General features: G+C 39.0%; 2 protein-coding genes across 2 annotated transcripts; both read left to right on the top strand.

Moving 5' to 3' along the window:
* Window positions 1-105: 105 nt before the first annotated feature.
* vgll1l (vestigial like family member 1-like) lies at window positions 106-3490 on the top strand. Its single transcript, XM_085184850.1, has 4 exons — window positions 106-295; window positions 1008-1210; window positions 1290-1646; window positions 2629-3490. The coding sequence occupies exons 2-4, from the start codon at window positions 1021-1023 to the stop codon at window positions 2664-2666; spliced, it is 585 nt and encodes a 194-aa protein (XP_085040976.1). The 5' UTR covers window positions 106-295; window positions 1008-1020; the 3' UTR covers window positions 2667-3490.
* A 5600-nt stretch (window positions 3491-9090) lies between these two features.
* Window positions 9091-16943, top strand: tmtops3a (teleost multiple tissue opsin 3a). The gene is made up of 4 exons (XM_085179163.1): window positions 9091-10322; window positions 10890-11218; window positions 15871-16104; window positions 16724-16943. The coding sequence occupies exons 1-4, from the start codon at window positions 9671-9673 to the stop codon at window positions 16934-16936; spliced, it is 1428 nt and encodes a 475-aa protein (XP_085035289.1). The 5' UTR covers window positions 9091-9670; the 3' UTR covers window positions 16937-16943.
* Window positions 16944-17001: the final 58 nt, after the last annotated feature.

The raw sequence follows: 17001 nt of genomic DNA, 5'->3' as shown, positions 1-17001 counted from the left end.
AACCTGCTGGATAGCATTCTGTTCATAGCTCTGCGTGTTCATGACTGCTCACACGCCCACCCAGGCTACCACATCCAGTAACTTTAGAGGCTCTGCGAGGGGAACGTTTTGTCTTAAGCAGAAAAGAAAAAGACCAAACGCCTGACGTTGGTTCGTGGAATCAAATACACAACTCTGGTGTTTAAACAAAAGACAAACGACATTTTTTTTGTTCAATTGCTGCTCATCATTACTTTGATCAACCGGTCAATGCTAGGTTGCAGTCTTTGCTCACCTTTGGTCATCATCAGGTCAGGTAAGAGAAACAAGTTACTAAAAATATAAGTGAAACGTTTTTATTAGTTCAGTCATCTTACATGGAAGTTATTCTTCCTGTTCTCACAACAGGTTGAATGAGTTTTTATTCTGTGTGTGTATCTCAATCTTTGATACTTTTAAGCTACACCGACTGACTTCTTTTAACAGCCCATATCATTATTAAGCATTTCAGCCCCCTGATTTTGGCATTTTTGATTGCACATGCATAGTTTATATATTTCTTACTACCAAGTATCATATGTTGACGTGTTTTTGTTTTCATTTTTTTATATTATTATTGTCATTCAGTGCATTGATTTTGTTTTGGTGCATTACATGTTATCATTTATGAACCTTACATTTTAAATTTAGGTGTGTTGAATGTTTTTACATGTTAATCATCATCACAGCGGTGCGTGGTGTGAGTCACAGGGCAGCAGGAGGACCTTTTGGCCTTTTTATTTCTGTGATTTTAATATTAAATAAGTGTGCTTGTGGTTAAAAAAAAAAGACCAGATAGGATGTAATATATCTGTCAGTGTTACGTATATAATGTACGTGAATGTAAAAAAATAAATAAAGGGAAAATAGGTTTTTAAGCTTTACAATGATACTAACATATTTAAGCTTTTTCATTCTCTAAATGCTCATAAGGTTTTAGTTCCTTTTGTTTGTAAATAAATCAAAATGACGTATTAACTGTTCACCAGTCACAGCTGACCCATGGAGAGAAGAACAGACAGTCCGATCGCCGTTAGCGTGGAGGAGCACTCCAACTTCGTCATCCTGACATACTTCCAGGGGGACATTAACAGCATGGTGGATGCTCACTTCAACCGTGCTCTCAAGAAAGATTACAGTGCTAAGGAATCAGCGATAAAGACAAAGAAACACTCTAAAACTATTAAACTGGGTGAGAGTATAAACTTAACACTACATGGCTTCACTCAGTTTTATCTTCATTCTTTGACTGTCTGTCTTTGTCCCTACAGAGGACCCAGCAAGCGCTTGTCAGGGCATTGCTATCGACTCCTACTCAATGTCACAGGTCTCCCCTGCATCACGTCTGCTGACCATCACCGCTCCAAACAATACTTCTAGCTCCTGGTCTACATTCCCTACCAGGGCAGGAGAGGGCCCAGGGTTGTCGTCAATTGCATACTCCCTGTCCCCAGATGGGTTAAGTCTCACTGGTCAGCAGTATGCCTCATCCCTGCTCAATCTACTGCACAGCGACCGGGGTGAAATGGGACCAGTTGCCTCCAGTTCCAAGCCCGAGCTCCTTCCCAGCTGGACAATACCTCAAGGGTTTAGAGAGTCTGTGGACCCTGCTGTAGCCTTTGAATCTGGTAATTCTGCAGCTGTAATACAGAATGTTTACAAAAGCTTCCACACAGGAAAATGATATAAATCCTTCTTGGATAGAGAATTGTCTTAGAATAAGGTTAAAAAAATATATACGGAGGTATAAAAGTAAATTCAGAAAGACAGGTTGCAATAATAATTAGTTAGAGTAGCCAATTAAAAACTTAAAAACTACTGCACTCACAGGAGCAATGAAATATTTTGACATACTTAATTTTTTCTGATTAGAGGATTTAAGATGTTCGCTTATTTAAGATGATTATAATGGCTGTAAACTGTCTTCTGTGGTTCAGAAGGAGATTTCCAGTCTCTTTCTGATCAGTGCAGTTTTGTGGCATCTTTGCATTATTTTCACGATCTATTCCAAATTGCACTGTTCCATTATTTTTTAACAGGTTCCAGTATTTTGGATTTTGGCATGTATTCAGGAATATTAGTAAAAATTCATTTCACTAGTTTCCCCCAGTCCCTCAACTTAAAATGTAAAGCTTACATGCTTGAATGGCATTTGGGCTATTTTATAACCGAGAAAAAAGCGACAGCCAAAACAAAACAAGAAAAATGAAGTTAACACATTAAATCAGTATCATTAGTATTCTTAAATGATCTCTGATACAGCCGAATTCACAGGAACAGAAGCATGATTTATATTCCCATAACAGAACACCTGATTCACATTTAATATATATTATTTATTAAGAAGGTGACTACTGTGGAGGTCTGCAGATGTGCCAGAGATTATTATAGAGGTTATTAAACTACAGTAGTCTAATTGTTTTTGGAGTTTTTTAAAGCCCAAAAAGCTGACACTTAATATTATAGCTTCTTTACTTGTAGCACTTAAGAGTTTTGTGCACTTTATTATAAAAATTGCTTCTCTGTTAAAAAATAAAACACATATAAATTTATCACATTATATATTGCAGCAACATTTTACTGAACATACAGCATTTGTCCTTTTTTCAGGACGGCATCTGGAAAAGAAGGACTTGCACTGGTACTGAAGGGGAAACAGCTTCATGTACTCTGTGAACCTGTGGCTCTGTAAAGCCACCTGTCTTTCTGTAGCCGTTTCTACTTGTTCGACGGGTCTGCAAGGATCATCTGAGAACAAACCGAGAGGAAAAAGCTGCGCGAAATGACCTCAGTGCCTTAGCATGTAGTAACTGGAATAATCTTTCTAAAAAAGAACAGTCTCTGACAAACTGGTTCTTCAACTCCGTCATTCCAGAGCACTGCATGTGCTGCTGCTCTGTTTGTGGTGGAGTTGAATGAAGGCTTTCTCTTTCATTTGTTTGTGGGCATACTTCAGTAAATAGGCCAGTATTAAGAATGAACATGTAAATGTAAAATTTTGACATAACTTCTAATTAATCAATTAAAGTTTGTTTGGATTGGACCTTTAGTTGAAATGACGATATTCTATGTACATAGGAACAGACGAATGAAGGATAATGTACTGTAATAATTACATATTTTCTGTAATACTGTCAAGGTAAGGTGTCTGATGGTGTAACAAGAAATCAGATATACACAGTAGACAAATAAAACTCTAAGATATCATCCGATGCTAAACAGACGTAATGTTTCCATTCTGGTTTGAAAAATAACGATCATGCAACAGATAATCATGTAAAAGGAACAATGCTGACACCTTTTGGCATGTTTTATTGCTTTTGCAAGAGCATTTACCCAAATAATGAACTTAAACTTTGATTCTTTAAAGAACATTTGTTATTATATTTGTGTTGTTTTACTTAAATATAAGTTGTATGACTTTTAATTACAACTACTTGTACTTTAATAAATGATGTGAATATTTCTTCAACTGCTGCTTCTGATTTACTTAAACATTAGTTCATATCACAAAAAGTATTATCCATCCCCTTTATCCTTATCGGGGCTGTGGGGGGACTGGAGCCTATCCCAGAGGCAGGGTGCACCCTGCACAGGTCACCAGTCTGTCGCAGGGCTAACACATAGACACAGACAACCATTCGCACTCACACCTATGGGCAATTTACAGTTTCCAGTTAACCTGTCCCCACTAACTGCATGTCTTTGGACTGTGGGAGGAAGCCAGAGTACCCACACAAACACAGGGTCACATGCAAACTCCACAGAAAAGAATTGAACTCAGGACCTTCTTGCTGTGAGGCAACAGTGCTAACCGCTGTGCTACCCCACGAGAAGTGCCACGAACATCAAAAATGAAACCAAAAGCACGGCTCAATAAATAAATGTAAAGACTTTTACTCTGAAAAACCAGGCAAATAAATTACAAACAGAAAAAATAAAAACATTTAGAGCAGGTCAAGGCAAGACCATTTTTTTTAAGCATTTACAGATGGATGGAAATGTAAAATGAGGCCAAAGGCAAAAATATATCACCAGTGGGGTGCTCTGTGTATGTTCCTCGAGGAAGGTGCATGTTTCTTCAGGGTCCCCAGTAGCCTGTCTGCCTAAAATTCAAAGTATAGTATACATATCTATATATAGTTCCAGGTATGCAGGCCAAAAGCTTAGATTTTCTTAGATTTTTCTTTAATGTTTTAGAAATTATACATTTTTACATAAATTCCTTTTATTTATCGGTTTAGTACAAAAACAACTCAGGCATGAAAAAATAACTAAACAGTGAGTGGAGAGCAGGGAAACTTATTTGAACAGAAAAGGCCTGCAGGTCGGAGTGGCATGGTCTGAAAAACCCAGAAGGAATGAAAGAAGGTCAGAAACCATTTACAGTCATTGTGCTTCTTAATAAATAAATAAGTGAGACAACAAAGGTACATTTCATCCTGCCTTACATACAGTGAAAAGTCATTGTGGATACCACAGAGATTTCATTATTAATAACAATGACATGAATAATTGTCATTCAAAGTTAAACCCACATTCAATACGTAAATCTGCTGCTATTTTATTACTGAAGAGAAATCCACTTCTGTGTGAAGTCTGCAGAATAAGCGTCGAATTAGAGCTAAATCAGACTGCCTTTCACGATTCGCTGTGTTCTCGAAATCATGTATCAGCAGAAAGTGTCAAAAAGAGATGAGTTTCACATTAATCTTCACAGCAGGGTAGTATGGCAGGAATCATCACATTTATAATAATGACATCTTTTTGTCACGGTGCACTGGAGTAGGATGGATGAGGATGTTTTAGTTTCTTACTCATTTTGTCATCCTATTGTGCGAATTTTGACTTTAAAAAAAGAAATTATATGCGTCGTGTGTCATTTTCCGAGAGCTTTAATTTTTAGTTTTGACCATTTTCAGCGATAAGTTCAGCATCACTGCTGTCGTTTTACATCCGTTTCTATATAGACTAACTATGTTTCTTTGAAAACAGTTATTTATATGCAGCACATGATAACTCTGTGAGTGGAATATGTTTAGTGTCAGCTCACCAACTGGTTTTTCTAATAGAGATGACAGTATATTTAACTGTTGACATTTTTCACGGTCACAGATGGAGGACGAGCTGTCTCCACATTGTGAGGCTGGTCTAATGATGATGCTGAGTTATTATTAGTTTCTTTCCATCTGCTACTTCGATACAGCATGAATGGGTTACCAAATGGGCCTTCTGGGCGCTGTTCCAACAGGCACTACCAGGTGCAGGTATTGGAGGACAGTGTTAGGGAGTAACGGAATACATGTACCGCCGTTACGTATTTAAAATACAAAATATGAGTAACCGTATTCCGTTACAGTTACCGTTTAAAAAGGTGGTATTTAGAATACAGTTACTTTGTTGAAATAAATGGATTACACGGCGGTACTTCCCTGTTTCATATTGTGGCGGGTCAGGACTGTTCGGGTTTTGTTTGACAGCTACGTTCTGTTGTTCCAGGCGGCAGCGTTACGGTTGCCATGGTTACAGGGTGTTGTTGTGCTAAGCTAACAGGCAGAATGCTACCGGTATAGCTCTAAAGAATGTAGCATCATGGGCAGTGTAGTCCGTGCTGCAGGGAGAATGGACTGCCATACACGTTATGTGTCTGTGAGCGAGGGAGGGAGAAAAAGGAAAAGTACGAGCTGTCATCGAGCAAAAACGGGAGCTGGAAGCATGTAAATATAATAATAACCACTGCAGCCAAGAAGAGAGCCTGACGAGCCCAGTTGTAAGTGAGCTATTAAGACTCGACTGTACACCGTGTTCGTGTTTTCCTCCAAAAACAATAAGTTCCGTTGGAGCAGCCTTTCAACGCCTCTCTCTGTCTCTAGCTAGCAAAGTTGACCCAGACAACAAAGTAAAGCTAGTTTTCAGCTACGAGCCGACACAGAACCCACCGTATTAGCCAGAGGTCCCTTTACTACGGTTCGGAGCCGCGGACCTTCAGTAACAGTAATAAATCACAGCAATAGTACATTCATGTAGTTGTAAACAGCATGATAATATATTAAGTAAACCAAAGTATTCAGAATACGTTACTCTCATCGAGTAACGTAACGGAATACGTTACAGAATACATTTTGGGGCATGTATTCTGTAATCTGTAATGGAATACATTTTAAAAGTAACCTTCCCAACACTGTTGGAGGATGAGGTAACTTTCAGGTGTCTGTACTCAGAGGTCTAACATCTTATAATTAAAGCTACTGGCCAACACCTTTATGTGACATTTAACATTCATAGAGCAGGAACATGTTGCAGCTATCACTAGAGAATAAGCACATAATATACTTGTTTACGGCGGTTGAGCTGTAAAAACAGTCTTATGGGGATCTGTAGGCGAGCAAACCTGCCTGCTTATGGAAACTGAGCAAAGAATACTGTGTGAGCAGAACCAGCCGGTATCACAACTTCCACGCATACTACTTTCAGCTCCAGGCAAAGTTTGTTAACCACATAGTAAGTATAAAGTATTGCAACCGCACCTTAACTTACATTTAGAGTTAACTCTAAATGTACTTGTCTCTCTATAAAACAGCTTCCAGACCTGTTAATTGGCTGTGCATTATAATAATAATATAATTATATATTATTATAATTATAATAATAATAATAATGGATTGGATTTATATAGCGCTTTTCAAGGCACCCAAAGCGCTTTACAATGCCACTATTCATTCACTCTTGCATTCACACACTGGTGGAGGCAGCTACAGTTGTAGCCACAGCTGCCCTGGGGCAGACTGACAGAGGCGAGGCTGCCATATCGCGCCATCGGCCCCTCTGGCCAACACCAGTAGGCGGGTAGGGTAAAGTGTCTTGCCCAAGGACACAACGACCAGGACAGAGAGCCCGGGGATCGAACTGGCGACCTTCCGGTTACAGATACGCTTCCCAACCCCCTGAGCGATGGTCGCCCCGCATTGAGAGATACAACACATATTTGAGATGTGATATATCCATATGGAGTTACCTTAAATATAATAATATGGTAAAAAATAATAAAATGGTAATATGTAACATTTAAGAAAGCAGGTTAGATTACTGACAGTTATAAAGAACTATATAGTGTTAAGGTTTTATAAGCTTTAGATTTATATAAGATTTATATTTGTTTTGCAATATAAAACAGAAGGGAAAAATGTTCTACTGTAAAGATGTCAAATACTTCTTCTTTGCTCTCATTGCAGTATGGGGTATTTAAAGAACATATAGTTCATGTGAAAATTAAAAATATTGGTCTCCAACACTGACAAAATTCTGCAGTGTTTCAAGTCAATTTCAGTGAAGTGTGCAAAGAGAATTCTTAAATACTCACTTCCTTTTAAAACTGACAGTCTCTTAAAAACAAGAAGCAGGTGTGAAAAGAACTACAGAGGTTCAGATTGGAAGGGCTTCTTGTTAACAATTTAAGGATCTTTCTGGTATCTTTGAAAACACTGCAGAAAGAAGATTGGCAGCAGGTGTGAAGGGGGAAGAGCAGACAATTTGTGCCTCACCAGGAGGTCGGCGTGGATTCAGAAACCATGCAGGCTTGAAACCGTAATCCTCCTTTTTCTCTTGTGTCGAGCATAATCAGGCCAATCTAAGGCCTATGTTTGGGGGCCGGTGTTGGTAAGGCAATTGGCTCTGAAGTGATTACTGCCCACTGAGCTTTCGACAAGCCCGTGATGCTGATTGCAGAGTTGCAGAGAAGAGGGGCATAAGGAGTTTACGGTTGCTGCATGTGAGCTAATGGAACCGGTGACCTGCAGCATTTGAGATTTACCCTGCGTGATGGCGGCTGAATGATATGTATCAGTCAGATATCAGTTGTGATTTCACTTAGGTGTGCTGGGTTTTTTTTTTTTTAAACACTTGCAGCTCTCTTCTCAGCATGTAAACATGCACACTGTCACACACACAGCAGCCAGCATCAGATAAAAATGTTAATCATTGTATTTAACGCATTATTTTAATGTGGGTCTATTTTGACTGTTTATTAAAAAACACAGAGGGATTTTAAAATGCATGTTTATATTCAGGATGATCAGAGAATATACACTTCTACCGTAAACCCAATGTTCAAACTAGTTCAGTGCATTATTGCACATTTTGGTATCAATCCAGTACCGGGTAAAAACATCGCCAGTATTGTCGATACTAATAATAATACCGATACTTTTATCTTATAAAGGCAACTTATGTAGGGGAGAGTGACTCATGACTTCCGAGATTAATCATCAATTTTCAAATTCTTAACAGAGTTTAATGACTAAATCACTGTTAACACAACAAAACAACCCTTTTCATGCATTTTGAAACTGGGATTTTTCGAGACCTTGAATGGAAACGTGGCTGTCTCTACAGGAGTTTGGATCATTTCTGTTGTTTAAATTTATACAGGCTATAATTAAAATAACCTTACAAGGAACAAACGACTCATAAGAAAGAGGGACCGGAGAAACGGACCTGCACAAAGGCCAAGTATAGCATAAATAAGGATGATTTTGAACTGTGAATCCAGCAGAGCTTGTTTCGTGTAACCTAATAATATGTGTAGATAGAAAGAAGCACAGGAGGTTTTCTTTAAAAACCATATATGTTTTTTGCACATTTCAGACCCTAGAACATATATAGATAGAATGACATACCAGATGTTTTGTATTGTTTTAAGTTTATTTCTGTACTAGTTATTTCCTCTATGGAAATTATACACGAAGGTTCGTTATGTGCTTCTGAATCCCTCTGAACTATTATAAACAGCAAGATGGCGACAGATAACTCTCAGATCTCTTACTTACTCTTGGCACACTTTAACGGAACACAAGTTCCTTATTCGGACCCCATGTGACTTCCCTAACCAATCAAAAGCTAGGAAATCCTAGCCTGAGGGAAATGAGGGAAAATCAACTTAGTAGATTCAATACACAATTATTAGTGCTTTGAAAGTGCACAAGTAAAAGTACAAACATTAAATAAGTAAACATTAAATATGAATGAAATGTAAATATAATTTGCTTTGTAAACATCATTAACACATTTGTTTATCAATTGAAATATGAATTTATTTCTACACTTTACAGAAATATATGTAGGGATTGCAACAAAAGACCTTTAAAAGCACACTTTTAAAATAAAAATTATATAGTTTCAGGTCTATAGTAAATTCAAAGGATACTGTGAGGCACGGGATTACAGAGTCGGTGAGAGCATTTGACGTTGATTAATGGAATTTGAATGGGGTGCGCTAGGGTGGTCAGAAGGTATTATTGAATTGGTAAAGGAAGGTGCAAAAAGAAAATGCTGAACAAGTGTGAAACTTTCTTTGTGGCGACTTTCTGTGTGCCCTACAGTTTGCAGAAGTCTGGCACAGGAAGCAACAATGAATACGAAACGCACAGCTTAGCAAAATCGTGCAACAAAGTCTGGTTTCCTGGAGCGGAACGCCATAGCAATTTATTCCAAGCTGTCCGTAAAATTAGAAAGTTATTTTGGACAATCATGTATATCCGCCATGAAAAATGATCAAACCCAATGGAAATACGGGTAATTACGCGAGTCACAAGCTCAGCACAGCGTCCTAAAAGGCATTTTGACTGGAGGGTGATTTATTCCATTTAAACACGCAATGTTAACCAAAAGGGCTGATTATATTAAACTAGGGAGACTCTTAGAAAGAAAGAAAACAACAACAACAAACAGTCTGTGTGGCAGAGGGAGAGAATGGGGGTCGTTCCATATATTGGAGTGCAAGAATTGCACGTCTTATAGGTGTCTGCACACTCTCATACTTGTGTTACACCAGCTCCCACTGCGCGTAAAGCTGCGGTCCACCGGGACTTTGTTATCTTGTGTGTGTCCAGCTGTTCTTCAGCCTTTATCTCCGGTCACTGCCATGGTCGTGTACGTACACGGCTGGAATTTCAGTACCACCGACAGCTCCCTCTCCAGCTCCAGCATCAATACAGACAAAGCGCTTTGGGGCTCCACGGTGCCCCACAGCCCAGGTGGGCTGAGCCGGACCGGCCATACGGTGGTGGCAGTATGCCTCGGCTTTATTTTAGTGGCAGGAATCCTCAGCAACTTTCTCACTCTGCTCATTTTCGCAAAGTTTCGGTCCCTCTGGACGCCCATCAATCTCATCCTGTTGAACATCAGCCTAAGTGACGTTCTCGTGTGCGTTTTCGGGACACCGTTCAGTTTTGCTGCCAGCCTGCACGGGAGGTGGCTAATTGGAGAGTACGGCTGTAAGTGGTATGGATTTGCCAATTCCCTCTTTGGTGAGTAACCGCATGAGGAGTACTATTTTTCCCTGTTTACCCTTGTAAACTCAAATCATTATGACCGCGGTGTCTCTTTTCAGAAGTAGTGGAAGAGAAGAGTAAATGATGTCATTTATTCTAGAAACATAAAAATGTAATAAAGTTGAATTAGAAGCACTTCAAACCTCTGAGTTTTAAGGCTTTCAAACTAAATTAATAATTACAGGGGGAAACAGATCTTTGTTAATTAGCTTGACTTTAATTAAGTTAAAGAACTCTATAGGAAAATACAGGAACCTGTATCTTAAGAAATACTTTTTCCCCCTTTCCTGCTGGGGTTGCATTTACTTTCTCCTTTTTAAGTATAATATAAAATATATAATCTTTTATACAGCTGCTTTACATAAAGCCAATAACCTACTTTTCTCCACAATTATGGACAGTACCATCATTATAGACTCTACAACATGCAAAATGTGGCTTTATGAAGGGATGTAAAAGCTTTAACCAACCTGAGGTGCTGCAAGGGCCTCTGATGATTAAATCTAAAGTACTCTTTTCATTTCTCCACTCCTGCTTCAACAGGGATTGTGTCCCTTGTGTCCTTGTCTCTTCTATCGTATGAGCGCTACACCACCGTTCTCCATTCCTCTCAGGTTGATGTCTCAGACTTCAGAAAGGCCTGGCTGTTTGTTGGAGGCTCTTGGTTCTACTCTCTCTTTTGGACATTGCCTCCCCTCCTCGGTTGGAGCAGCTATGGACCAGAGGGTCCTGGTACCACTTGCTCCGTCCAGTGGCACCTCCGCTCACCCTCCAGCATCTCGTATGTGTTGTGTCTCTTCATCTTCTGTCTGCTGCTGCCCCTTCTGCTCATGCTATATTCTTATGCAAGAATCCTGATGGCCATTAGGAGGGTGAGTTCAGAGATACATGAAGAGTTTCACCACATCTTTTGGGACGATCACACAAGACAAAGAGAAAACCATGCAACCACGTACAGTGCTACCATGTCATTTTTAGTTGTTTATTTATGTGTAAGTAAATCATAAGTCATCTGTATATTCATCAGAATTTTATGATTTATAATAGTAAGAATCTGAAAGCAGACGGCAGAACAGAGTTCAAATTACATTCATCTAAATTTACATGAGTGTGAAATCTGCTTTTGCTTACGTCTACCACATTTAGTCTATTTTTTTTCACAGTAACTACCCTGAAGGACTAAGACTTGAATACTGGAATTCTTGTGACATAAGGTCGGATTTTAGAGGTTAAGAAGAGGCTGAGTTCTATTAAAATTTGATCATGAGTTTTCGAGGTAATTTCAAGGAAAATCAAGTTGGATAAGCTAGCAATTCATCAATGAGGAGAAAGAAGAAGGGACCATGTATAAGGGGCAAGTGTTGGGTTGAATCTCTGTCTTTGTCTTTACTGTCTTAAGGACAGTAAAACCAAGCCCAGTTTATAGTGATCAATGCCTTTAGGTCACCGTATCACCATCTTTGTTATGGATACATATAGACAGTGTTGGGGAGTAACGGAATACATGTACCGCCGTTACGTATTTAAAATACAAAATATGAGTAACTGTATTCCGTTACAGGTACCATTTTAAAAGGTGGTATTTAGAATACAGTTACTTTGTTGAAATAAATGGATTACACGGCGGTACTTCCCTGTTTCATATTGTGGCGGGTCAGGACTGTTTGGGTTTTGTTTGACAGCTACGTTCTGTTGTTCCAGGTGGCAGCGTTACGGTTGCCATGGTTACAGGGTGCCGCTCTCTCTCTCTCTCTGTGTTTCCTGGGTGAGAGAGGCCTTTTTGTTATTGTTGTGCTAAGCTAATAGGCAGAATGCTACAGGTATAGCTCTAAAGAATGTAGCATCATGGGCAGTGTAGTCCGTGCTGCAGGGAGAATGGACTGCCATACACGTTATGTGTCTGTGAGCGAGGGAGGGAGAAAAAGGAAAAGTACGAGCTGTCATCGAGCAAAAACGGGAGCTGGAAGCATGTAAATATAATAATAACCACTGCAGCCAAGAAGAGAGCCTGACGAGCCCAGTTGTAAGTAAGCTATTAAGACTCGACTGTACACCGTGTTCGTGTTTTCCTCCAAAAACAATAAGTTCTTTTGGAGCAGCCTTTCAACGCCTCTCGCTGTCTCTGCTAGCAAAGTTGACCCAGACAACAAAGTAAAGCTAGTTTTCAGCTACGAGCCCGACACAGAACCCACCGTATTAGCCAGAGGTCCCTTTACTACGGTTCGGAGCCGCGGACCTTCAGTAACAGTAATAAATCACAGCAATAGTACATTCATGTAGTTGTAAACAGCATGATAATATATTAAGTAATCCAAAGTATTCAGAATACGTTACTCTCATTGAGTAACGTAACGGAATACGTTACAGAATACATTTTGGGGCATGTATTCTGTATTCTGTAATGGAATACATTTTAAAAGTAACCTTCCCAACACTGCATATAGATAAATAACTGGTAATTAAGAGTTTTAATTCCCACTCCTTGCTCGTACTGCTTCTATAACCAAATGCTCTAGAAGGTATTTGTAGATCATGGTACCAACTTGTTGCTATTGGATACCTGTCATTATATAAGCACTTCCGTTTTTTAAGATTGATGCACCCAAGACTCTGAGCAGAAAGCGGCTTTGCAGACTTGATCACTGTAGCAGCGAACTGGGGCTCAGCTGCATCAACTCAGAGCCCACCCATCAGCTATTTTTAGAGAGTTGGCAATCTGTCTGAGGAACCGTCTCCTGGCTTCTCAAAACTTGAACCAACACATCAGAAAGAGAAGCGCCGTATGCATCAGCACTGTCAGTGTGGGTCAAACCTATGTCTTTTCTATATTCTTAACTAACAGCATCCCATTTAAAGAGCGAGCAGTCATGTTGCATCAACATATTTTATGTTGTAGTTCAGTCCCAAAGGAATGGAATTCAATTCATTTTTTAATATACAGAGACCAAGTTCATAACAATAGTTTCCTTATATATCAAGGTAAACAGAGTCATAGTGTCGGCATTAGAGGAAAAAACAACAACAATCTTCTGAGCGTGAGAAGCAAAAGTGACAAAGAAGAACTCAGGGTGAGATGATTATCTATTGCCACTGCATGAGAGGTAAAGGAAAGGAGAAGATAAAAGAGAAGCGCATATAAATACAAAGACAAATCAAACTGTGGCAGGCATTAGGGAAAACCATTTCACCATCATAATCAGCGGGTAGCTCGATTTAGGAGAGAGAACGGAGAATAGAAGGTCAGTCATGCAGAAGTGGCCACAGTTATTACACGAGGGAGGTTTGTTCAGACAGAGCAGTGAGGGCCGTGATCTAATCCTATATAGCAAGAGGTGTAATTGAGTGTATGAGAGATAAGCAGTAATTTGACAGATGGGGTAGATTTTCTTCTCTGCGAGGCGTCTTTCACAAGCCAGACATGCTCATTTATTCATAAATCGCCATGACAAGCATCACAGTGGTAATTACATACGGAGGTGGGCACAGGTAAATGAAATCAATACTAACCGGTGAGATGCTGCTGTAACCACTTGCTTTATGATTTATCTGAGATCATTTTTGACACGACTAGCACATTAGGAAAAACAACAAAAACAAATGTGATGAAACGCATCTGGGCATGTAATGTGGTCATACTGCTTCTGACCAAGATCAGAAACATGGCATCTGTTTTTAACCCCTTCTGATTATCACACATCGGACATATTCTGCTGATCCAGGAGTCATTCATAACAGGTTGTCATTACACCTAGAATCTGATTGATTTAGGATTTTTAAGACTAATACCTATACTGATATTTGGACATGTAACAATTTGGTATTCCAAAATGTCAGTCTTTTTTTTCTCTTTCAGACATACACAACACAAACAGGTTCCTCTAACATTTGCTGTATGTATGTATTTATTTACTCATTTATGCTTCGTCCACTATAGTGTTTGTGGCATTTTACGCACACGTGCTAACACGGAAGTTACAGAGCGCCCTGAGGTGGACAAACCATGCAATGTTAACACGCATAATGTGGTCAAAGCATCTCATAAAAAAATATATTAAAAAGTTTAAAAATCATAGAAATGATAAATTTATATATTTATAATATCTCCCAAAACTATCTGTTGGGCTTCAACTATAGCTAAGGGTTAAATTGATACTATTTTTGCACAAATCAAACATATATAATTTATATTATATTACAATATTATGGGAATCATGGGATCCTCTTGACGTCTGACCAATATACTGGAAACAAAGTATCCTTGATATCTTTTCATATGCATACTATTTTCTGAGTGTATTCCTTTTGTTTTTCTGAAATATCCTTTAAAATTGATATTTTGTTGGAAGTCCCCTTCTCCCCCATCCTGGGAAATCTGGATCAGAGATGCTTTGCATTTTAGCAAACTCGAAAAGATTAAATTCACCCTGCGTGGGTCTATGGCCAAATTTTTTAAGATCTGGCAACCCTTTTTTGACCATGTTCAGACTTTGCGGTCCTGCAACGCTCCCAATTAGCCAGCTCAGACTTTATTCTATTTTATTTTATCTTATGTTTAAGTATATGGACTCTATTGTGCCTGCGCTTTATGATGGCATTTACTTACCTACTTTATACATATTTCCTTTCTCTTACAGATTTGACTTATCTTTACAACTAAGCTGACCACTCATTATGTTTGTGTTTTTTTTGTTGTTGTTGTTTTTTTTTCTTTCTTGGTTTGTTTGTTTTGTTTTTTCTGTGTCTGTGTGGGGGTGTGGGCTCTGAAACTCTCCATATCTCTCTTGTACATTCAGGAACTGTTATCTTGTACTCCAGGGTTTACTATTCGTATTATTAGATTGGACCCTTTATTTTTTTCTTTTTGTACACCCACTGGTACTCCTATAATTATGAGGTGGGTGTGTATGTTTCATATTGTTTCATGTTCTTCAAAAAGAAAACTGCATATTGTTCAATTTGTCTTTTCTAAAAATGGATGCAGAAAATTTAATAAAAATATCTCGGGAAAAAAATTGATATTTTAATTTTTGTGAGCAATACAACCCTCACTTACAGCTCACTAACTGGCTGTGCGCTTTAAACTTCACTTCGCTGCTTCTAAGAAGTGGAGCTGGTTCAAGTAACGGGTTCGGTTCTTGTTGACTTGTTATTAATGTTTATTTTATACCGTATATTTGGATTTAAAAAAACACTTTCAGTGAAGATTTATTCTTCACTTGAGTAGGAAATCACCTGTGTACTGTCAACTCTTCATAATACCACATGAGGGCACCGAAGACAGATTTTTAAAATGCTACGTGCTGCAGCGCGAAGTGTGGATTTTAGTAATCAGTTAATAAATAGCTTTTGTAAGCAGATTAATCACAAAATAAAATGTGTTGGGACTGAAATAAAAGAGCATATGCAAGAGGCACGAAAAGCCTATTAGTGCACCTGGAACCAGCCTAAGATTCTTAGAGACACATGAATTTTCTGGTGTCTTTACATCTATACCTCTTAATCTCCTTCTCTCTCACATCTCCAGGTGGGAAAGATCAATCTTCTGGCAGCTCAGCGCAGAGAACACCACATTTCGCTGATGGTTTTCTCTATGGTGTCCTGCTACATGCTGTGCTGGATGCCCTACGGCATCGTGGCACTGATGGCCACCTTTGGTGGGTTGGAGCTGGTGACTCCCATCACTAGTGTGATTCCTTCCATCCTGGCCAAGTTCAGCACTGTTGTCAACCCTGTTATCTATGTTTTCTTCAACAAACAGGTGAGAGTGAGGACATAACTGACAGACTGATAGGACTGCTGATAAATGTCTGTATTTCAAATATCACTGCATACAATATACTAAAAGTATCTTGTCTAGACCAGTTTGTTCAAGTGCATAAAAATGGAGTGGCATTGTGTCACTGACAGAGTTGAACACAATAGTTTTAACTGCAGCTCAGTTTCTGCAGCACCCAAGATGATATATGTTTTCAGTGTTTCTAATGAGACTCCTGAACAGAATATTTTTAAGATACTAAATTCAGAACCATTAATTAAACAGCATTTTCGTTACTACTTTTTTATTTCAATGCCATGATTCTGATTATCCCATAATAGATAACATAGATAATACAGGGGTGTCATTTATTGTAAAGTAGGTCGATCCTTTGTCAAACTGATTATATGACGATGTTGCACGAACTTACACAATACTTCACTTTAGGGTTTTCAAGGGTTAAATGTAAACCGTGGTTAAATGTATCCTAGATATAATGAACTGAACTTTCCAGGGAGATGTACCGCTGTTAAACTGAGCGCTCGACATGTCCTTTGATCTGCAAATCACTGCTTATTGCGACTGACCATTCTATTCCATTCTCCACTATACTTTTGCACAGTTTTATAGATGTGTTTTGGCCTTCATGAAGTGCAAAGGAGAACCTGAGATTGCACAAGGAGAAGAGCACCGAACTCCGAGGACACAGTTGCCAGAATATTTCCGTGTCCATAGGAAAGCTTCCCTCAGCTCCCCACAAGTCCAGATCCCCAGCGGCCCCAGAAACACTGTGCTCTGCAGCCGACATATAGTTTATGTTCACTACACTCCGTAAAAAAGTTGTTTTCAAATGACTGACTGAGAGTATTAAAATACCTTGTTGATATTAGAAGTCAGAGG

This window comes from Neolamprologus multifasciatus, chromosome 2 (genome assembly GCF_963576455.1).
Source record: "Neolamprologus multifasciatus chromosome 2, fNeoMul1.2, whole genome shotgun sequence".
Lineage (NCBI taxonomy): Eukaryota > Metazoa > Chordata > Actinopteri > Cichliformes > Cichlidae > Neolamprologus > Neolamprologus multifasciatus.
Note: the sequence above shows the minus strand (reverse complement) of the source record. Positions and strands in the feature narration are given on the sequence as shown.